The 23,354-nt window shown below is 34.7% G+C and overlaps 2 protein-coding genes and 1 long non-coding RNA gene across 16 annotated transcripts; 2 read left to right on the top strand and 1 right to left on the bottom strand.

Annotated features, from left to right (window-relative positions):
* The first annotated feature begins 1,317 nt into the window (after positions 1 to 1,317).
* On the top strand, positions 1,318 to 13,731 carry LOC18423491 (DUF399 family protein, putative (DUF399 and DUF3411)). Of its 7 annotated transcripts, none has more exons than XR_966999.3 (9): positions 1,318 to 2,037; positions 3,369 to 3,496; positions 3,753 to 3,882; positions 5,982 to 6,512; positions 9,084 to 9,191; positions 9,537 to 10,085; positions 10,644 to 10,760; positions 12,846 to 13,397; positions 13,606 to 13,731. XR_966999.3 is itself a non-coding variant. In XM_011628789.3 (8 exons), exons 1-8 carry the CDS (start codon positions 1,486 to 1,488, stop codon positions 13,014 to 13,016), a joined length of 2,286 nt encoding a protein of 761 aa, XP_011627091.1. In that variant the 5' UTR covers positions 1,318 to 1,485; the 3' UTR covers positions 13,017 to 13,731. The 7 variants fall into 7 exon arrangements, 2 of the variants coding, with proteins under 2 accessions (XP_011627091.1, XP_088730357.1); XR_016061077.1 differs by having other exon boundaries at positions 10,614 to 10,760; XR_016061075.1 differs by having other exon boundaries at positions 10,614 to 10,760; positions 12,846 to 13,731.
* Positions 13,732 to 13,855: 124 nt separating this feature from the next.
* LOC18423492 (arogenate dehydrogenase 1, chloroplastic) lies at positions 13,856 to 20,255 on the bottom strand. Of its 8 annotated transcripts, none has more exons than XR_016061081.1 (7): positions 19,753 to 20,178; positions 16,559 to 16,727; positions 15,496 to 15,663; positions 14,685 to 14,767; positions 14,362 to 14,493; positions 14,206 to 14,280; positions 13,856 to 14,127 (listed from the first exon to the last, which is right to left on the bottom strand). XR_016061081.1 is itself a non-coding variant. In XM_011628784.3 (7 exons), the coding sequence occupies exons 1-7, from the start codon at positions 19,983 to 19,985 to the stop codon at positions 14,008 to 14,010; spliced, it is 918 nt and encodes a 305-aa protein (XP_011627086.1). In that variant the 5' UTR covers positions 19,986 to 20,255; the 3' UTR covers positions 13,856 to 14,007. The 8 variants fall into 8 exon arrangements, 6 of the variants coding, with proteins under 6 accessions (XP_011627086.1, XP_088730358.1, XP_088730359.1 ...); XR_016061080.1 differs by having other exon boundaries at positions 14,206 to 14,283; positions 19,753 to 20,171; XM_011628784.3 differs by having other exon boundaries at positions 14,362 to 14,431; positions 19,753 to 20,255.
* On the top strand, positions 19,574 to 21,884 carry LOC110008127 (uncharacterized). The gene is made up of 2 exons (XR_002282668.2): positions 19,574 to 20,018; positions 21,441 to 21,884. It is a non-coding gene; the product is annotated as an uncharacterized LOC110008127 (long non-coding RNA).
* The last annotated feature ends 1,470 nt before the right edge of the window (positions 21,885 to 23,354 follow it).

Raw genomic sequence — 23,354 nt, 5'->3', positions numbered from 1 at the left:
ATTAGATGATATTATGAGACAAATTTCAATTTTATTCTTATTTGTATAGTAAAATGATGATAAAATCATAAAATACAAACCAATAATTATAATTTCAATGTATAATATTGTATTTAGTTATGTTTTAATAAATGTTTGATGAGAATCTTCATACATGGAAAGAATATCTCAATATTAGCATATTGATGAAAAAAATAAAAGTTATTACTGCAGTGGGCAATGATTTCATGCAACCAGCTGTATAGTAATATGATGCAACAACCTTAAAAAACCATCTTATGGCCATTTCCTTGATCCAAATTTTGCAATATACACTTTTTTCATTCTAATGAACAATCACAAAAAAGGAAAAATTTGAAAACACAACCTAGAAAGTATTTTTCAGCCCAATTAACATAGGCCGTTCATTTTGGTGACATGCTTAGATCTAGGCCTTAGAAGGATTTTTTTTTATTTCCAATTTTTCTGGATGGCTTTATTAGCATTAGATGAACAATGTTAAATAAGAAAAAAATGATTTTGAGTTTATAAATGCCAAGATCTTGAAATTCACAAAGTGAATAGTCTAGATTCGTATTTGGAGGCGACTCATTTTGATCATATCTAGGGTTCAAATTGAACAATTTTTTGTTTGGGATTGATTATTGAGATGAAAAGAGTGTGTGTCAAATTTGAGCCCATACAAATACCGCAAACATGATTTTTTAAAAGTGTCGTTGCATTATACTATGATACAACTGTTGCATTATATCATTGCTCTAATGTAGTACCTTCATTTTTTTTATTGGATTATTTAAAAACAACATTTATAATGATTTTTAATAATTTTTTGATTTTTTTTAAAAACAAGAAGTCGACCGATTCAGCCGATTCCCGATCTGAAATGCCGATTCACCGATCCAGATAGATTTTTGGGTTAAACCCCTGGCTGCAATCCCATATAAAATTATTTTGTTATTTATTTTTTAATTTATAATCCCATGTACTAGTTTTAAATTAATTGAATCTCTATGGCAAGTGAACCGAAATGAGCATAAAACATCCGGAGCTTCACCCTTCACTGCCAATTAAAACCCCAACACCTGAAAAAATAAGAATCACAACCGCCCCAAAAAATTAGGATAAAGAGAAAGAAAAGAAAATAAGTGAAAAATAAAAGTGCGGGAAAGGATTTGCTCAAACCTCAAAGTAGAGGGTGTTGTGGATCCAACGTGGATGCTTCATCCACCTCCTCTCGTCAAAATGATGGGGCCCACCCCCTACCCAAACCGGTAAACCAAATCCCATATATCCATACACAGCGGCGAATTGCAGAGAGAGAGAGAGAGAGCAGTTAGGAGAGAGAAACTGAGTCTCAAAGCGAACACGCAAGCTCTTTCTCTCTCTACATGCGATCCTGCAACTGCAAAATACTCAACCCATGTGAGAGAATAACTACAGTACACCAGGAAGGGGGAGAATAACGACCTCTCTTTCTCTCTTAACATGCAACCTTTGAACACCAAGCACCATCTCTCCTACCATGTTTACCACCATTGTTACCCTTCTCCCCTAAAAAAATGGAGCAAAAACCAGATCCAATTCAAATCTCGCCGGCATCATTTCATTCAAAGAAAACCCATTAGGTTTCAGCCGATTTTGAGCAGGAATACGGGAGAGAAAACGGAAGGAATACATGCTTTTGAAGATGAAAAGTATATTGTTAATGGAATTTGCAGGCGCCAAGCAATTCTCAAGCCATTGCTCGCTGTGGGTTTTTGTTTTTTGCACTCCAAAGTGAGAGCAGAGGAAGCCCCATTAACTGGTTCGGCTACAAAGCAGGAAAGCGATCGGAAGGAAGCTCCATTAACTGGCTCCACTGTAAAACCAGAGAGCAATAGAAAGGAAGAAACCTTAAATTCAAGGATATATGATGCCAATGTAATTGGGGAGCCTCTGGCTCTTGGTAAAGATAAGAGCAGGGTTTGGGATAAGTTGCTCAATTCTCGAATAGTTTATTTGGGGGAGGCCGAGCAAGTTCCTGTTCGAGATGATAAGGTACCTTCTCTCTCCTCTTTCCAATATGTGAAGTGGGATATTGGTTTTTGTTCTTTTGGTGGTTATTGTTTGTTATGATGATTATTATTATTTTTTGGCTTGGGTTTGTCGAGGTCTTGGAGATTATGAGAACTGTGGGAATTTGTTTTCAAATTCTAATATTTAGAAACGTGCTTTGATCATTTTCATGTTTTGTTTTTCTGTGTGGACTTGTATAATGAGAATTATGCTTGTTGAAACAATTGAATACTGTTTCGGGCTGAGGGTCAGTTAGTTTTGCTTATTTTGCATGATACTTTCATAATTTCAAATAATTGGAATTCAGATGGATGTTAAAACTGAGGAATTATGATATAAGCCAGTTTCATTATCACATAAATGAATAGGCATGACTTCAGCAATATGGGTTCTGTGTAGATTTTGGTGCTTCTAGGCATGAACGTTCTAGCATGATGCTTATTGGGAAATTCGTCTTTTTCTTTGTGGTGGTCTAAATGAACTTAAATTAGGTTTGTTGTTAAGCTATGCTCAAATTTCTCTGCTAGTTTTTATAGGTTGGTCACCCCAAAGGACAAATGGTCTGCCTTTTCTTCTATCTACGTGCTGGCAATTTGCCGCGCTTAAGGTCCTATTAACTGGACTAGAGATCATTTTGAGGCAAACATTCCAAATAGTGAAATTAAATTATGGCATTTCATGTGTATAGAAACCTCTTGTTGTGTCAATGAAGGTTTCCCATGATCCTTGTTTCCTATTCTGAGGGCTAAGCACAACAATAGGTAATAAAGGAGGTGTTTTAAGGTTCATGAGTGAGGTTTGCTACAATTCTGAGGAATGCATGTACATTTGCTACCTGCATGTGTTGATCCTTGTATTTCATGATCTTGGCAGGGCTATTTCTCTCTGTTTTGGTAATATGATCGCAAAACCTCATGAAATTTATTTCATATGCATTTGTGGCTTGATAATAGGTTATGAAATTCTCTATTGGTTGATTTCTAAACTTGGAGGTGGTCTGGCACACATATTATTTGCTTCAAACTCATATGTCCTTTCAAAAGAAAAAGAAAAGAAAAATCACAGATATTCCTTAAATGTCATCTGGATTGCTTGAAGGTTCTGAATGTTTCCTTATAGTTGGAACTGATGCATTAGATGTAAAAGTTTGCACATATGTAATTGCTTATGTAGATTGTCTTGTACGCTCTTTTCACATATATGCCATAAAATCGAGCACACCATATGTCTCATGGAGGAATTAATGGTGGCATATTTTGAATTTCTTCTTAGGATGACTATCTTGTAATACTGTGATTGCATATTGGACTCAGGATCTAGAATTGGAGATTGTAAAAAATCTCAGAAACAAATGCTTTGAGCAACAACGTCCTATTTCTCTGGCTCTAGAGGCTTTTCCATGTGACATACAAGAGCAGCTGAACCAATATATGAGTAAAAGGTTTGTCCATTTGAACCTTAATCTCTTGTTTGATTTGTAGAATTAACATTAATGACTTCAAATGGTGGTCACATAAGTCAAATATGCCTAAAAAATACGCAATACTTGGCTGTTGAACTATATGAGTCAATTCAAGTTAGTGAATGCCCTTAATTGATCAACTTGGAGAGATATGAATGGCTTCATATATAATATGTTAAGTCATATAGTTACTTCTTTCTGATTATTTAGAGCTATTCTCTACTATTGTTTATAGGATTGATGGTGAAACCTTGAAATCATTCGTTCCTCATTGGCCACCTGAGCGTTGGCCGGAATATGAACCACTTTTGCGGTATTGCTGTGACAATGGAGTACGCCTTGTTGCTTGTGGAACACCACTTGAGGTAATTCACAGTAACAAATTACATATTATATTGTACATATGGTTTACTATTTATTCTTATCCTTGTTTTACTCTCTTCCATTGTGATAGGTAGTTAAGTGGTTTTGTCTTCTGATATTTTGTGTGTAATCTCATCATGTGAAACTACATTTCTAATATTTCAAATTTACATATTTTGTGTATTCATACGTGTATATGCCATCACAAATAGAGATATCCAGATCTCCATAATGAGAGATAGATATGTGTAGATAATCTCTCTTTCTCTCTCTCTCTCTCTCTCTCTCTCTATATATATATATATATATATATATATATATATATATATATATATATATCTATAAAACACTACAAACACCTGTAGGTGAAGTTCTATAGTACTTCACCTACACCTCATCACCATCCAAAGTTTATCACACGGTCATAGATGTCTGATAGCGTTTGAATTTTAATATTTATTTTACAAACCATAATGATCTGAAATTTTGTAGGTGTGTTAGCCTTAGTGAGATGCACATGAATAAAATATAAAACACATAATTTGAATAATAAAAATTATGCAAAATACCCCTATAAAGTTTCAGGGGTAATTTCATCATTTTATTTTATGTCTGTTATTTTTTTAATATTTTATTTTGGTGCGACTTGGTTATATGTACACAAGCCCCAAATTTTAGATAAATCTGATTAGTACAATAAATATAAAAATTCAAATGCTTCCAGACAACTGTGATTGTGTGATGAACTTTGGACAGTGATGAGGTATGGTGAAGTACTGTAAAACTTCACTTATAAGCGTTTTGTAGATGCTATATATATATATATATATATATATATATATATATATATATATATATATATATATATATATATATATATATATATATATACACTACATTATTAAGCCAAAGTTAAGGGGCACACACATGTCGTGAAAATAAGTAGGGACCCTAATTCTATAGAGATTGTAGGGCACATTCCCAACTTTAGGGGAAGAGAGAGAGAGAATATGCACCTGCTTTAGAATAACTAAGTTTGAGAGAGAGAGAGAAACAATGATTACGCACAAGATAGAGATTTCCATATCGATCCTTATCTCAACATTATTTTCATATCTTAATTTTAGAGAGAGAGAGAGAGAGAGAGAGAGAGAGAGAGAGAGAGAGAGAGATTTCCATATTGATGTTTATCTTGACATTGTTTCCATATCTTAATTTGAGAGAGAGAGTACACATAAGAGAGAGAGAGAGGAAGAGAGAGAAAGAGAGAGAAAGAGATTTCCATATCCATCCTTATCTCAACATTTTTTTCATATCTTAATTTGAGAGAGAGAGTATGTGCAATCTAAAATTTGAAAGAGGGTGGTACCATGTTTTGAAGTAATCTATGAAATTGATCCTTATCTAAAATCGTTCTAATAATCTAATTCATTGAGAAAGATGCTTACCATATTTAGGGGAAGAGAGAGAGAGAGAGTAAACACCTGTTTTATATTTTAGTAAACATATATAGGAGAACTAAGAAGTTAACTTATTTTATTATAATCCTATATATAGAAAAATAAAATTTATCTTTTTTATATATATATATATATATATATATATATATATATATATATAAATGTATGGGAAAACTCTTAAAAATATCTATGGGCGAATTTGAATTGTGTTTCGCCCCACAATATGTAAACATTAACCGTTCTCATTTCATTTGGTTTCCTTCTAGTCAATCAACAATTGATCGAAAATTGTAATTAATTGCAATCGGATCGATTGAATTTTGAGGCTCTTGTGGAGCCATTGCGGTTTATACTGAAAAACCGCAACGGCTCTACGACAGCCGTGGCGGAATCCCATGAATTTTGCATGAAGAAACAACCATAACGGACATGCTATGTCCGTTGCAATCGTTTTATCCACGCCTTCCAAAAATGTCGGACGGCGTATAGCCTTTGGGCAAAAATACTGTTCTTTTTTGCCCAATGGTATTGTATAGTGGCTTCCATAATGTATACACACACACACACATATGCCGCATGTGACCATTATATATGGATGTAAAACTTGTCCTTTGAAGCTGTTTACTTTACTTATATTCTAGGTTCTAAGGACTGTTCAAGCTGAAGGTATGCGAGGTCTATCTAAAGCAGACCGCAATAAGTATGCACCACCTAATGGTGCTGGTTTCATAAATGGTTTTACTTCCATCTCTCGAAGGTCACCAATCGACATGATTTCACCAAACCCATCTCTCTCTTTTGGTCCAAGTTCTTATCTATCTGCTCAGGCTCGAGTCATTGATGACTACACGATGTCCCAAGCTATCACTCAGGCAATGCAAGATGGTGGATCAGTGGGTGTTCTAGTTGTGGTAACAGGGGCAAGCCATGTTTTATATGGTTCAAGAGGAGTCGGCTTGCCTGCTAGAATTTCAAAGCAGCTACTGAAAAAGAACCAGTCGGTTATATTGCTTAATCCAGAAAGGCAACACATTCGAAAAGAGGGAGAAGCACCAGTGGCTGATTTCCTTTGGTATTCAGCTGCTAGGCCATGTAGCAGGAATTGTTTTGATCGTGCTGAAATTGCTCGGGTGATGAATGCAGCTGGTAGGAGGCGGGATGCTTTGCCCCAGGTTTGTTCCATAGGATTGTTTTTGGGTTTTCTGGTGTGTTTGATCTATTTCCCTTGCTTATATCAAAGTTTTTTATTTCTCTTTGCTTATATCATAGTTTATTTGAATCATTTTATAACTACATTGCTTATGGTTCAAAATTGATTTCTTCCTTTGGATGGATATTAGAATTGTGGCTACTACATATTACAATTTTCAAAAATTTCTTATCGTGAACAATATAACATCTACACATGACCCTGTATTGTCTGATATATTTATGACAACCAACACCTGCAACACACATCCCTGTTTGGATGCCTGGATACGCCACCACACAAGGCAGGCTTATCTGCTGTTGAGGCAAAAAGCCTTTTCAATGAAATGACCAAATTGTCGATATAGCCCTATTTGCACACAAAACTGAGGGAGATCTGTTGTTTTTGTTGGTAAAAATATGCCATGGAACTGCCAGCACGTATAAGCCTGTTTTATTGGTGTGTATACGCTCATACAGATAGGCCTACATCTTTTGTTCTAAAGAGTACCAAAGGATACTTGGTTCATGGCCTGCTTTGTGCTTTAGATCTTCAATTTGTGTAGATTGAATTCAAATGTAAAATTGGCCTGATTTATGAATCTGCTCCTTGGGGGCTTCTATGAATTGGCTACTGTCACATAGCTTTCTGATTGCTAAACTACATAATGTCTAAACTCATGGTTTGCTGTCTTGCAATACTTAGAAATTCAGCATAGGTGCGAACTTGAGACTGGAGTGGGGAAGTTGCCATGTTTAGATCTAGTTAAATGCAAAATTCACATTCAATTTAATTTATGACAGTAAAATATGATTTGTACTATGGATGGTCAGTGCCTTAAGCTGCTGATTCTATACATCGAGAACTAGCATGTTTTACTGGGTGTATGTGAGCTTGCATTTGAAATAAGTAGGAAAATGTTGGACTTTCAAATGGATAAGTAGGTCAGCTCATAGTTGTTCGAGGCGGGGGCACGTTCGGGAGTGGGATCAGCTCAGGGCACGCCGAACCACCATAGGATGGAAGCTCCTTGGGGCTAGGATAGATCTCCATACATTCAACAAGTTAAGGAGCTAGAACCTAGGAGATCTGAAGCAAGATCCTATGTCAGGTTTTGACTTGAGGGATCTAAGCTCAACTATACATAAAACGAGATAAATTAACGGTATATGATATAATTAGGATCAAGCTGATGCCTGCTCGATCCATCATTATACACCTTAGCTTTTTACCAATGCTAGAGTTATAGTACTCCAATTTACTACAATAATACAGTTCAATAATAACATAAATTGGCTTACTATGATATTAAACAGTAGTTTTTTTAATACCATAATTCTAGAATACCACAATATGATATGCACACAATTTAGCATATATTTTAAAGAAATAAATCCATAATACTAAGAAGAGGAACAGTAGTTCATGAGTATAGCTCCTCTCCTTGGACGGATCCTATGAGCATGTCCGAGATCCCATTTTATTTTGAGCAAGAGCCCTATTTCTCTAAACCCAGCTCCCTCTACGATCCCTTAGAGGAACCGTGGGATCGTGGCCTTAACACCAAGGTTCCCGCAACTATGGGTATGGTAGACCGCATCTCCTCTAAGAATTGTTTTGCAACAATTTATTGCATTGAGAAAGTCGAAATTGATCCTCTGAATTATTACCATTGCAAGCCTCGTCCATCCAAAGCAACAATGTGGAACAGGTATCCATATTTCTATTTAGTGTTCTGACATCTTTTTGGTGAAAAAAATTCCAATCTTATAATAAGTAAGATTTATCATTTTCATTATCCATGAATATTTTATTATAGCTTGGGGTCCCCATCGAAACTTGTGCTACTTCACCCAAAAGACATATTGTCATGTGGATTCGGGTTTTTTGCTGAAAGGGTTTCAAGAGGAAATGTGTTTGCACGATCTTCTGAATAGGAAATGTAAATCAATTGACTTACCCAGCAATGAGAAGTTGAACTGGAATAGATAAACTCCAAAGCATTATGAAGTTGGAACTTAAAACAAAACCTAATTGACTATCGATTGATTTTTGAGTAGCCGTGAAACATTAAATGTAAAGGAGAACATGTTCGCATCATGTTACATAACATTATATGAAAGTGAAACTCTTTTGGGATGTAAACCCATACATGTGGAACATCTATTAGTGGAGAGAGACAAGATCTTTGATATCAGCTCTGCTTTATCACACCTTTAGCCAAGATGCTCTAGCCCTGTTGGCCTACAAGAGGATTGGTGAAAGTATATTGCCAAACACCACCCTGACCCCAAATAGTTGGGATAGGGCTTGGATGATGATGACGACAATGATGATGATGATGATGATGATATTACCAAAAACCTGTTATATTAGTATGAGATCATATTTGTGGTGAAATAAATCACCTGATGCATTGAACATAATATATGTCAAGTTCCGGAGATAAAGTTACTAAAGATAAATTTGATTATATTTTGAGTGTTAATGTGATTAATGTTTCTCTTTAACGTTTAAAGGGATTAATGTTTCTCTCTTTAACGTATTTTACCAGGATATTCAAAAGGGACTGGATCTTGGTGTGGTTTCACCAGAAGTATTGCAAAGTTTTTTTGATCTAGAGCAGTATCCTCTTATTTCAGAACTCACTCACCGATTTCAGGTAAATAATGCACTGGTTCGTCCCCTCTTACCAAGAGCCATTTCCCTGTATCTCGACAACTACATCCATGTTTTTGCACTACATGTGTCTTTGTTGCTAAAGTAAAAGGGGATATTTCCATGCAATTGGTTATTCCTCTTTTATCAATATCCATTTTGCTTGATCTATAGAAGTAATTCAGCATTTGGCTCTAAAGATATTGGTCAGAGAAAGGGAATATTGGCAATTAAATGGTTAATACCTACCCATTTCCCATTATCTGAAAAGTACCTCAGCATCTTGCACCATGCATAGGTACTAAAGAAATAGGGATATTCATATTTAATTCTCTGTATGATAATGCAGGGTTTTCGGGAAAGATTATTAGCAGACCCCAAATTTCTTCACAGGCTAGCCATAGAGGAAGCCATATCAATAACAACCACTCTCTTAGCACAATATGAAAGGCGCAAAGAGAACTTTTTCGAAGAGCTTGACTATGTCATTACTGACACACTTAGGGGCTCTGTTGTTGATTTCTTCACCGTTTGGCTTCCTGCCCCAACACTCTCTTTCCTTAGTGTTGATGAGAACGTCACAACACCTGAAAATCTAGAAATCTTGAAAGGTTTTTTTGGGTCTATCCCTGATAATGCTTTTCAAAAGAGTAGCATTGCTAAAGACTGGAACTTGAGTCAGAGGTTTGCATCGGTGCTCATTGGGGGTCTGAAGCTCACCATTGTTGGGTTTATATCAAGCATAGGAGCTGTTACTTCGTCGAATATGTTGTTTAATGCTCGTCGTGTTTTTAATCCAGCTCTAGAAGTGACTGTCAAGCAAAAACGATCCCCAATCTTCAAGACGGCGCTTGTATATGGATCTTTCCTTGGAGTATCGGCAAATCTCCGTTATCAGGTTTAGAAAATGTCACTTTTAAGTTTAGTAGCTATTGGGAGAGTAGACTGTCTTCCAATGAACTATGACATATGGTATTGGCGTACCTTATGCCATTGTCAATAGGCTAGTGATATTATTTCCCTGGGAATAAATAGTTAATATACGTCTGAAATTCATTTTATGTGCAGATTGTGTAATAGCTGCTTATTAACTGCCCATTATGCTTGTTGGATGCTTGGTAAACCTGGTCACTGTAACCCAGGTTGTTTCATCTGTGGATTTCCATATGTTATCCCTTTACCTGTCCAGTTTAACTGTCCGCAAGCATGATGGATAGTTTAAGGTGCAGGTGCACACTACTACTTCGCAGTTTGCAGAAAGAATATGGTCTCTGTTAATAATTTGTTATTACCTTTTTCCCAGCTTAATTGTGCCAAAATTTATCTACTTTATTTCATATTTCATTTTGTGTTCTGAGCCTATAAGAACAGAAATAATTTTTATTTGTTTCTTTTGATTACATATTTCTTTTTTTTTTGTTAAAAGGTTTTGTAAAAAAAGATCTCTTGGATATAGGTTATTGCTGGCATTGTGGAACATCGGATTTCGGATGAGTTTCTGTCTTCCAAGCCCGTTCTGGTTAATATGTTATCATTCGCTGTGCGCACAGTGAACTCATATTGGGGAACTCAGGTTAGATCTCTGTCAATTTTTTTCTCATTAGTGTCGTGGCAATCTTTTCTTTTTGGATGTATCTTGCTTGTGAAAGGCAGAATTCGCTGAAATGTAGGTCTTCTTTTCTCATGCTGCTTATGCATAAAGGATCTCTCTCTCTCTCTCTCTCTCTCTCTCTCTCTCTCACATTATTCTAGGCTACAACATTCAAATGGTGAATCTAGAATTTCTTACTCCAAAACTTTTGACCATAAAATACCTCGTTCGTCTAGGCTGCAACATTCAAATGGTGAATCTAGAATTTCTTACTCCAAAACTTTTGACCATAAAATACACTTACAAAACTAGAAATTACATGAGGAATAGCTTGTATGAAAATTTTGCAACATGGTTCTGTGACTTGGCCGAGTCTACTCGGACTCGGCTGTGTTACTCCAACTTTCCCTATGAGCGAGTCCCCGTTGTGTGTGCAACTCCAGGCAGATAAAAAATTTGAAAAAATTAAAAAAAATTGTAAAAGATATGTGAATAGTATATAAATTTTTTATATGATTTGGATGTTGATGGAAATGATTGGTGAGCGTTTTTTGCCATAATCCATATTTTTATATTTTACTTTTTGGAATTTTAAAATCCCCCCATCTATAAATCAACTTTTTTGAGATCCAATTCTTTTTTATTTATTTTTTAGCTTATTTGGACTTTTAAAGTTGCTTTTAGTTTTATTTTACTTTTGCTACATTCATTATATTTTTTTATATATATTTTTTAATTTTTCCGGGGCTGTTTTTGCCCTGTAGAGGACTCAGGCAAGTCCACTTGGACGTGTCCAAGTCACTCGGCTTGGCCAAGTGCCGAGCAGCTTGGCTGAGTCAAGTTTTTTGAAAACTGTTTTATAATTTTAAGTTGCTTCAAAAAAATCAAAATTTTAGAAGTCAAAAGAATCTTTTTAAAATTTGAAGTTGATTTTTGGAGGGATTTTGAAATGATTGAAATACCTTTCCTAAAATACGAGATCGATGTATAATCAAACATCATTTTTGAAAATATGAGTATTTTGTGGCAAAAAATTCTGGAGAAGGAACTTCTAAGTTCATCATTAGTGTGGTGTAACCTAGAATAACAAACCCCCCACCCAACAACCAACAGAAACAAACAAACAAACAAAAAAATAAAAAAAAAAGGTGGAAAACAAAACATGTGTGTGTATATGTAAAAGGTTTTCAAAACTTTAAAATGGTAGTCTGGTCATTTTGAAGTGTGGTTGATAATTTCAGCAGAATGCATGAACATGTTCTTTGAGGATCTACTATTATTCTTATGTATTTTTCGATGACATATGCCCAACTTAAATATAGAATATCTTTCGTAGTGGTCATTTTGAAGTGCGGTTGATAATTTCACTTCAATGCATGAACATGTTCTTGGAGGATGCTACCATTATTATTTTCTAATGTTATGTTATCTTTTTCTAGATTCATGATGACATATGCGCAACTTAAATAGAGAGTATCTTTCGTAGTGTTTATGAGCGAGCATACATAAAGGGGATGTTCATGGACATTCTGGAAAGAGAAGTGCTATTTTTTATTTTTATTTTCCTTGAAAGCCTAAAATCTTCATTACCATGGCATTTATTTCTCATTTTTGGAATTCATCTTAATATAATCACTAAATAAGAACGATGACCCTGTTTTCTTTCACACTTTGACAACTTTCGTTATGTCGAGCTATCTTTGTTATGTTAAAGGGAAACTATGCCACACGCCTGTGGTGTGTGGTATATGGTACGTTGTAATCCACTCTCCATTCCTGACAGCTGACTGTGGAGATAATGGTACCTAGGTGATCACCGGTCATCAGGAATTTATGGTTAAGGTCATCAGTCTATCACCTGGAAGGAATGTAGGTGTCCTGATATACCATATACCATATGACACATGTATACTTAGTATTTCTAATGCTATATCTGTGGGGATAGATTGTCTAATTGCATGATGGAGGAAAGCAACCACCTTCAATTCTATGATTGTGTTATCCGCACATGTTTCCTCATTGTCAAGCTATTCTCACTCTAATTTTATTTTTCATTCTTTTTGGCAGCAATGGATAGATCTTGCAAGAGCAACAGGAATACAAACGCGTAATAAAATTAACGACCTCCCTTATGAAGCTCAGGACATTCCAGTTCCCTCTACATTGGAAAGCAGTGCTGCCCAAGCCAGCAATGTTGAAGAAGCTAACAACAATGCAGGTGACAATTCTGTGAAATAATATGCGCAAATTTTGTACCAATGCCACTTGAAAGCAAAGGGAGAAAATTTAAGAAATGTATCTATAACCCATTGCTAAGGGCTGTGAAAAGGTCGGGTCTTTCCTTTTTCTTTTGAGGGGTTTGGAGGGGAGAAAGAAAAATCTGTAGCGTAAGAGCAGTTAAAAAGTTCTCATCAGAAGAAAAGTCGGTCGAGGGTTAAGATATGCTTATGATGGGATAGCTTAACTTATTTCAGTCACGAGATAACATGCCTGGCATTAGCTCTGGTCATTTGTTGAGGCATTGAAGGTATCTCTAATTGGTTCATTTTAAAGAGGGACATACAACTAAGATCGGGGTAAAGCAAAACCTACAGAAAGAGATCAGAAAGTGCATCGGAGGTATGTTGTCCTCTCTGTCTCTCTCTCAACATCACTGCTTGAAAGAGTTTCAAACGGTGCAGGTGCATCAATTTATTAATTGATATAAATATGAATATTTTATCATGACCACAACAAATTCTTTTTGATTAGGTAAATCAATTGCCGATAGTGTGAATGTTGTTTCCTTTAAGTTTCATAATTATGTTTTTTGTTTTTGTTTGTTCAGTTGCCATCAGAATATGGATTTGTTTGTTCAATAGCCGTCAGAATGGGCCTTGGTTGGGTTTAGGCCAGTTCTGTATGACTTGAGAAGTTTTATTATTCTTATGTGAAACTGAGATGGTCTTGGGCATGGGTCTAGCCTTGATAAATCTTGATGGAGTTAAACCTTTAACTTCTGATTAATTAACTTTTGATGATTTCACCTGTCCAAACTAAAAGTTTATTCTAAGGCTTGTTGTCCTTAGAAAGAAAGATTGTGTAAAGTTTTCTTTTAGTTCCTTTTCATCAAACACCAATTCTTGCATCATCTGAATAAAACAAAGAGTAACTTGACATTCACTGTTATTGTTGTGAATTAAATAACTGAAAAATGCGTAATCTATACTTCGTCAACTTCACTAACGGTCTAATTACTCTCATGCTTCTTATCCCTGAGAAACTTTGTTGTCACTGCGTCAAGTGCATGGTCCTTATCCTTGAGCAACTTTGTTTTTACTGCTTCAATTGCATGCTCCAATCTCAGCCACTGCACCAGAGTTATTGTTTCAATATGCAGCTTCACATGAGAGAGAGAGAGAGAGAGAGAGAGAGAGAGAGAGAGTACCTCTTGGATTGCAAACCTATTATGGTTGAACAGGCCAGAATAGAGATCGAAACTGTCCTTCATTGTATTATCTCTCTGCTAGAGCGAACCAGAATAGTGAGGTAACGCCACAAAGGAGATTAAAATACAGCTTACTTTCAAGGAGCGAAAAATTACCAGAGCTAGAAGTGATTGAAAGCCTTTTGTATCAACTGGGGTAGGCTTAATATCCAATTCTGACAAAATCCTACAAGAAAATGTAATCTATTGTGCACTCCTTTGTGGGTAATTAATGAAGCCATTGAAAATCTGTTGAAAAATAAAAAAGAAGGCGTTCTATTGATGCAAACAAAAAGAAGATAATGTTGCCAACTTGACAAATAATAAATCCAAATAAATACTTGATTATTTGAAGCCCAATTTAGTTGTATCAAAACTTATGGAGATAATGTCCCTCATTTTGAATTCCCAACATAAGTCTCAATAAATAAGTTTACTACCTGCCCATAGTGTGAGTAATAAATTGTGTTTGAGCAGCCAATTGATCATGTTCCTCGCAAGACATTTCCACCATTCTGCAACCCTGCAAATGCTACCATCACCCTCTTAGAACCCCACGACACTTTAATAAACCAACAAACAAAAATGGCCTCGATTTGGACAACATCCTATATGTTCTGAACTAGACTTCAGAGCTGCTTTTACATGTTAGATTTTATACTCTTAAGATACAAAAGGAAGCTATAAACACACAAGTACACATTACATATGGTGGCCACATATCCTCATCCATGTTTTTGCTAGCAGACCTTTGATATTTCTGCACATGTTTTGGATGAAAATACAAAAAACAGACTGACTTAGGAGCCCTGAATATGTGTGCTTGAACGCGTTTTAGCTGGGACTTGAACTCAAAACTAAGTGAAAAGGCTGAATGTGAAGTAAAACTAATCATAGTGCTTGAATATCATGTGGGTGTTCTTCCAAATGTATTTCTTGATTGTGTCAGTGAAGAGCTTCCATAAGAATGGACATCTTTTTATTTCTTCTCTATATTTTCCTCCTTAAACAAGGACTTGTTGTTATTGCTCTACCATTTCTTTTATTCATTTTTCTTCAAAAACAGGACTTCTTGTTTTTGCTCTACAGGGTTGGATCTAGTCCCTCTGCTCAAAAGCTCAGCACTCCACATGTAAACACTCTACATGTAAAACACGAAAACCTTAAGCTTCATGTGAATCATGAAAAATAACATTTGAGATTAGCTGAAACGGCCATTTTTCATATACACTTTTCTCCAAAAATTTTTACCTCCAATTTGAATATATGAAGGAAATCATCACAAATCTTTGATCGATGGTCGTCTTTGCTGATCCGGACTTTATCAAACATGAAAGGTAGACCACTCCACCCATTCCGCCCGCTCTCTGGGCCGAACATGGGATGGGTGCATAAAATATCGAATTCTTGAGACAAAACCTACATTTAAACAACATATAAATCATTAATAAATGTGGACTTTTTTTGTTCGACAAATCATTGATTTGGGTCGATGCAGGCCCACAAAAATAGCAAAAAAAGCTCAAGACTATAACGATAATGAATTCAAGAGTTAAATGGAAGGTTTGTGTTCAAGCTTGAGACTCGGGTGTTTTCATGCACGTGCATATTCGACTTTTATTCTCTAGGTTGGTGGCAATAGGTTGAGTGGGTTTCATTACTAATTGTAGCTAGGTTTTCGATTCCGAGAGTGAGTGTACAATTTTACCTTGTAACATAATGGAATAGGTATTATCAGTATTATCATTTTTAATTCCGAACTCCATGCAAGAAAGATCAAATAAATGTTATAAAACCCGGTAATTTCCTATCTGGATCCGATTTGGATGGGATTGAACAGTTCCAGGATGGTATGGTGTAGACCCAATACAATACCTATTAAGGGGTGTAAGTTAGTTCAAGTGGAAGACTAAAAAAAACAACGAGTAGGTCTAAAAGAACATGGTTGGAAGTAATAACAGAAATAGAGATTTATGACATTATTGACGGTATGACTCTTAATAGAGCAGAATATCGGATCTTGACTCATGTAGTCAATCTTAATTAGTTGGAAAAAAGCTTTGACGATGATAACAATGAATCTTATTTAGGATAGAGAGAGGCTGTGGAAGAGAAGTAGTGCTCAAAGGTTCACTTCACTTTAGTTCTACGCTTCTTTGGTTCCTTTGAGAAAAATAGAGAAAGTGAAAATAATGCGGTAGTATCACTTGAGCCTCAATTAAAAATCACAATCACTAGCGCTTTTAAAAAATTAACTCTCTCCCCTCCCCTAAAAATAAAAAATAAAAATAAAAAAAGAAAAAGAAAAATTTACCTGTAAGAAGTGATCGCGAGGGAACTCCTTTACGGAGAGCACGTCCACCATGAGCATTGGCTTTGGTATACAATGGAATGGGATTAAATTTAGCATGTCCCCAAACGAAAGGATGGATGTGGAGATGAGGATCACATCGTGCTCAACCATACAAAATTGATCAATTTCTCTATAAAAAATTGTCCATGTAACATACAGCATGATTAATCACCATACACGGTAAATACAATGCACAACTCCTATTTTCAATTCCGACCTAAAAGGTGAATTTTGTAAAAAAATAAAATAAAATAATACATCATTACTTTTTGTCATAAAGTTATAATTACTACTAACTGTTAAATATGAAACCGAGTGGTTAGAAATGTGGCATTGGAAAAGTTTATACAAGGTTGCACCCTTAAAATGGAGAATTACAGATGCGCCTCAAAAATCTATCAAAAATGTTGTTTTAATGTTGAAAACCCTTTATTTGATCATCTCGACATCAAGATGTATGAAAATAAAAAATAAAAATTTGAGTCTCAAAAATAGTGCATCTTGTAACACATTATCTAGGTCGTCCATTTTCAAGATTTTCATATACTTATAGATCTCATTGATTTTAACTATTTTTGGAGTTTAAAATTTTCTAATTAGATATGAAAATAAATTTTAAGATAATCCTAAGAATTTTTTACAACAAAATTACATGATAAAATTTGGAGATGCGCTTTAATTGGATTGTTTAAGGTTGCAACCTTATAGAAACCCCACCCTTAATAAAATCTTCAAAATGAATTTGTCCAAGCCTTTGACGTATTTCTACCTGCCAATTTTCACATTCAATGTCTAGGGGTGATTTTGACTGTCTTGTACAAAAAGTAACGAATCATAGTACACATCCCAAAAATATCCCAATAGCATTATAACAGTTCTTTTCTCTAAACATTAAAGCCATGTTTGTTGGGATTGTCTATATAAGAGACCATTTATCTTTTATATAGGGAGGTTATAACCATTATTGTCCTTTAAATTTCAAAATAAGTGGTAGTAAGAGTATCATTAAATAGACATAACGTTACAAATTTTTTTTTAGTTTAAAATATCTAATTTAACATCTAATGAGTGAGTGAGAATAATTGTGACCTTCTTGTACAAAAGAAAAATGGTCTCTTTATAAACAACCCCGTGTTTGTTTACCAAAAAGTTGTGGTTTCTATCACTATTACACTTCGCACATTTGTTTTCGGAAGTGGGTCATTATTTTAGAAGCAGCATCTGAGCAATATATTTTGGGGAAGCCACGGCTTCCAAAGCCTCCAAACAAATGCACCCTAAGGTCCTTATTCATGACCTCTTTTATGGAATAATGCGAACTCACGATGGTAAACGATTGTAAGAATATAGAATAACACCCTTTACAATACAAAGGTCACAATTACTTTTAGTCATGAAATTATATTTTTGATTTTGTACCCAATCAATGATACACCACTAGCTATCCGATTTCACATTTAAATATTGATGTAACTTCCTTATACTGAAATGTAAATTGTTATATTATATATATTTGCTAAATATCAGCATTTAAAAAAACAAATTGGTGACACGAATTGGTTACCCCAAAAACTAGGTCAAATCGATGGTTTGGCGATTCTAACGGGTGAATTGGCTAGTTTGGGCCTAAAAAAATCACTAAAAATCCATAAAATTAGTGTTTTTTGAGTTCCAAAAAATTGGGGATAATGCATTATATATTTTTGTTATTTTGTAAAAATACGTGAAAATAGAGACCGTTTCTTGTGTGTATCTATTGATTTTAGTTTTAATACTATTTTTATACTAATTTGATATAATACCTTTACAACTAATATTGTTTTTGTAATTTGGCTCGACACAATTAAGCATGCCACATTATCAAAATGTCCTAAATTGTTACATATCCCATCCCTGAGAATTTTAATTTTTTTAACAATTTCAAGGAAGTATCTTTATGAAATAAGACTTAAAAATAAATTTGAAAATTGGAGGAGCAGTTTGATCATCTATTTTTACATAAAATAATTTTATTTTATTTTTTTTAGGTTTGCACTAATTTTCTGATGGTGTGCCCAAAGTTTCATCAAAAAATGTTTTGTAGAAAAAAACAAAAAATGAAATAATGTTTGACGTTACATTGTGCTATGGATATTCATAGTCGTTTGATTCAAATCAGCTAAGAAGTAGGGTCGCGTATAATTTATATGCAGTTGGTCACATAGAAACATTTCCCTCTTTTAAAAACTTGAACAATACATCGTGATGGAGAGAGGGTGAGACCCACCATTAAAGTCGAGATTCAATATGGGCCGTAGGCATTTACCGTAGCAATATGCACCTGAGTACACATCTTTTCCCATATATATATATATATATATATATATATATATATAGTAATGATCCTATAGGATCCATCCTCCCCCATCACGTAGGACTTCAAAGGATCACTATTAAAATTGGCACAGATCTTTAAAAAAATTATCAAATGGGTGTGGGACTTGATTTTTCTATAGATCCATGCCAAATAAGACAATTTCTCTCATATATATATATATATATATATATATATATATATATATATATATATATATATATATATATATATATATAAATAAAAGAATTTCTACTTCCGGCACTTAACTCCATTTTTTTTCGACTTCCAGCACTTAACTCCATTTTTTTCTCATATTTATACATCTTGATGTCTAGACGAATTTGAGGATTTTTGGCATCCAAATGAATTTTTTAGGCACCTCTAAATTTGATTGTTGGATTTGACCAGTTGCCGATATTTTGTGAGAACTGGATAGGCCTTACCGATTCTTGGTCACATAGAAACATTTCCCTCTTTTGAAACTTTGTTAAATATAGCAAACTATACACCATGATGAGAGAGAGGGGGTCGAGTCATCCTTATCTCTCTAATCAACGGACCATGGTTTTTCCACGGTGGTTATGGACCTTACTTTTTCCTTTGTTGAAACTTCAAACCAGAAGAAAAAAATGGCGAAAAGTTCTCCCCATCTGGAGAGGGAGAGAGAGAGAGAGAGGTTGAAGATGTTATCCCCATTTGTGGCGAGAGAGAGAGAGAGAGCCCGAAGCATATAATCCTTTTCCGAAAAGAGAGACAGAGAAAAGGCCCCTTTTGATAGGGAGAGAGGGAGAGAGAGTACCTGAAGTATGTTATCCCCATTTGTGAGCAGATCAGAGAGTAATCAGATCTCGAATAAGCAGAGAGAGAATGGCCCTGTTTTACAAGAGTCTTCGCAATGAATTGACCGAATGCGCCAAAACCTACTATCCCAATCCTTAAAGAACATGGAGATGAGCAGGAAGAAGATGAAGAATTTGGCGATGAAGAGAGAGAAGCAGCCATGAGAGTCTCCAATGAACCTGATGCATGCATATGGTTTCTCAACAACTCCACCGCACCGAAAAGGTATTTAAAGGATAAGCTTAAAAAACACGCAAAAAAATAGCAAGAGTGGGGTTGTAGGGGGGAGTTGGTCCTGTCCCGTAATGATTCCTTCCTAAAATTGCTTGTGGGCTTACTCCTTGTCAAAAAAACTGCATTGACGATTCTCCATTCACTTCATCTAGTTTAAAATGCTTAACATAACTACTATTTAAAAACCGTATTGGTTGATCCTGCATACATCAATCATGAACCGGATCTGCTTGATCATTGATCTAGCAATAATATATATATATATATATATATATATATATATATATATATATATATATATATATATATATATATATATATATATATATATATAGGTATGGTTTCGTTGCAGCTTTAAAAGAAAAATGAAACACTACCGGACAATTGTAATCATGCGATGAAGTTTTGATGGTGATAAAAGCAGGCAAAATCACTGTTTATTTTCGCCTATAGGAGTTTTGTAGTATCTTCCTTTATTTATATATATATATATATATATATAAAGTTTTGTAGTATCTTCCTTTATTTATATATATATATATATATATATATATATATATATATATATATATATATATATATATATATATATATATATATATATATATATATAAGTGCTAGAGTAAGCCAGTGGGCCTACAATACTTATGAGTCCAATGACCTAGATTCACTTGAAATTTTAAGTGTCTATTCTTCTCACCAAGGTGCACTTAATAAAAATATTTAAAAAACATTCGTAATATATAAATTAACCAAAATACCCCTAAAAAGTTTTGGGTGGTCAATTTATTTCTCACGAATATTTTTTTGATATTTTTATTGATTATCCTATTTTTAAAGAACTCATGTACAAAATTTCAAGTGATTTGAATTTATATAAAAGAATTAAAATTAAAATACGAAATGCAATCGTGGTCATTTGATCTGACGATATTCAATCTGGGCTATTGGACTCAAAATCATTTTTTTCTATTTTAACATTGTTCATATGATGATAATAAAGTCATCTAAAAAAATTAGAAAAGAAAAAAAATCATTCTAAAGCTTAGATCTAAGCATCTTATCAAAATGGATGGCTTATGTTAATAGGGTTAAAAACATACTTTTGAGGTTGCATTTTCAAATTTATTTATTTATTTGTGATTGTTCATTAGAATAAAAAGAGTATATATTTTAAAATTTGGATCAAACAAATGGCCTTAACATGATTTTTGAAGATTGTATTAGATGAATAGGGCATATGTGCACAAGGGGGTTGAGTAGTTTTCTTAGCATAGGTTGCTCATGAAGGATTAGTTAAGACCCTCAATCTGGTGCGGCCAAATGTGGTTAAGGCAAGTTGAAGTATTTTTTAATAAGAGATGAGTTGTTCTATGCTAATTTAATGAAGTATTAATGTGGTTTTCTCTACAGGGATGCATTGCTCCTTAAGGTCTCATGGTGCATTTCAAGATAGAGTATAAGAGTCTTTTCGTATTTTGATATATCACTCGATGATAAATATTTGGACAAATATATGGTTTTGTGTACCCATTTCGTGAGATGTTGGATTTGGAGCCCACTTCTTGCGGGTACAGGGACCTCAATGAAAGTTGCAACATTCTTAATAGCTAACACAGAGAAGGATGTCCATGGTATTGCTGAACTTGGTCATGGTTAAGAGAGAAAAAACGGGACTTCCATGTCATATGGAATTCCTAATTGAGGATAAAGTTGACTAAAAGGAGTATTATCCAAAGTGAAAAAATAACTCATCGTTTGGATGTAATTTCTTCATAAGATAGTCTTATATGAAGGGCGAAGAGCAAAAAAAAAAAAAGGAAAAGAGTAGAGATTTCCTAATTGGATTTACATGCCTGTCAAACAGGGTTTCTCTCTACACCTAAAGCCTCCCCACATACTATTATTTTTCTCTATATAGAAACCCTAGACTAAAAAAACTCATATTGATGATTCAAGAGTTCTAAATCTCTCCATCAAATATTCAGATTTGCATGGTACATACGATACTTTTAGTTCTTATAACTAATAGTCGCCATGAGGTTGTAGACATCGAACTCTCGATCCAGAGGAGTCTTGTGCAAAACGAATAGAAAGATAGCACCAACTGCAAAAAGGAAAATTGAATTAGAAAAATGTATATAATCTATATCCGATCCAAATATTTTTGTTTCTTCACAGCATTGGGATTCACCGATGAATCGAAAACATATTTAGCAAGGAGAGAGGTAAAAGACGCATATGAGCCATTAAAGAATGTGTTAGAAGGGAAAGTCTTCTGGGGTATTTGATTTTTGGAAGTGACGGTTTTTGATACCTCCACCTCTTAGTACTGTAGCATTTATCTGGTTAATAATGGGGAGTGCTACACATTTTTTTGGGAGTCATTGTAACCACAGCACCAAAAACAACATTAAAGTCAGGAAGACGCGGCTTCTATAAGGGACCATGTAACAAATTCCGCATCCTTGGAAGATACAGTTTCCACAGCCATGTGCTCCAAGAGTCAAACACGCCCTTCGTGTTTCTAATTTGAATGTGCAGGAGAACGACATATTATGTTACCATTGTTCATTTCACAGAGTATAGCAGCCAGGTCAATTCTGTAGTGTTCTTTGATGCACATCAATTTTGTAATATCTCTCGATGAACAACTTTAATTACCAATGAACTTATGTTGATATAAAAAATGCAATCTCTGTATCACTTTCAATGTATCTTGTAGCTTAACTCCAGTGCTTACACCTTAACTGCGAACCATCAGTTAAGCCTTAACTGCAAACCATCACTTTCAATGTTAAGTCTTAACTCCAGTGCTGACACCTTAACTGCAAACCATCACTTTCAATGTATCCACTATGAGAAATGTACATTCTTAGCAACAGGATAAATGGTAACCCCTTGTTCACTGCAGATGACAATAAAGAACACGGGTTTCGACTTGAGAATCGGGCTCATACCTTATCTCAAAATGAACACAAGGTTCAGAATAAGCTTAAAACTTGAACTTTCCAATATGAACAGAGGCTCAAAAAGGAGAGAAGAACTCAGACTTCTCCAAAAATATAGCAAAACGACTATGATTGACCTAGAGGCATGAGATGTTCATTCTATTGAAGATATCAAATGCCCTTGACTTGAATTACCATTATGATATGCCCTTGACTTGAATTACCAATATGTCTATGGGTTTCTTCATGAGCATACCACCAGAATACAATGAAGCCCAGTGAAATGCTGTAAATTCTTCTCTGATTTGCTTTATCAGACATGCTTCAAGATAATACAGGACCATATTTATTTACCTTCTAAGATAGATTAAATTTG

The sequence above is a fragment of the Amborella trichopoda genome, chromosome 8 (genome assembly GCF_054954075.1).
Source record: "Amborella trichopoda isolate Santa Cruz 75 chromosome 8, AtrichopodaSantaCruz75HAP2 v2.0, whole genome shotgun sequence".
NCBI lineage: Eukaryota > Viridiplantae > Streptophyta > Magnoliopsida > Amborellales > Amborellaceae > Amborella > Amborella trichopoda.
Note: the sequence above shows the minus strand (reverse complement) of the source record. Positions and strands in the feature narration are given on the sequence as shown.

Coding starts and splice junctions, on each gene's coding strand:
- LOC18423491 (XM_011628789.3), top strand. CDS start 1,486: ATGCAACCTTTGAACACCAAGCACCATCTCTCCTACCATGTTTACCAC. Junction 3,497..3,752: donor AACCAATATATGAGTAAAAG/GTTTGTCCATTT, acceptor TATTGTTTATAG/GATTGATGGTGAAACCTTGA. Junction 10,761..12,845: donor ACTCATATTGGGGAACTCAG/GTTAGATCTCTG, acceptor TCTTTTTGGCAG/CAATGGATAGATCTTGCAAG.
- LOC18423492 (XM_088874232.1), bottom strand. CDS start 19,985: ATGCATGCATCAGGTTCATTGGAGACTCTCATGGCTGCTTCTCTCTCT. Junction 15,664..16,558: donor CTCGCGATCACTTCTTACAG/GTAAATTTTTCT, acceptor GTTTAAATGTAG/GTTTTGTCTCAAGAATTCGA. Junction 14,768..15,495: donor TTCATATATTCAAATTGGAG/GTAAAAATTTTT, acceptor TAGCATTTGCAG/GGTTGCAGAATGGTGGAAAT.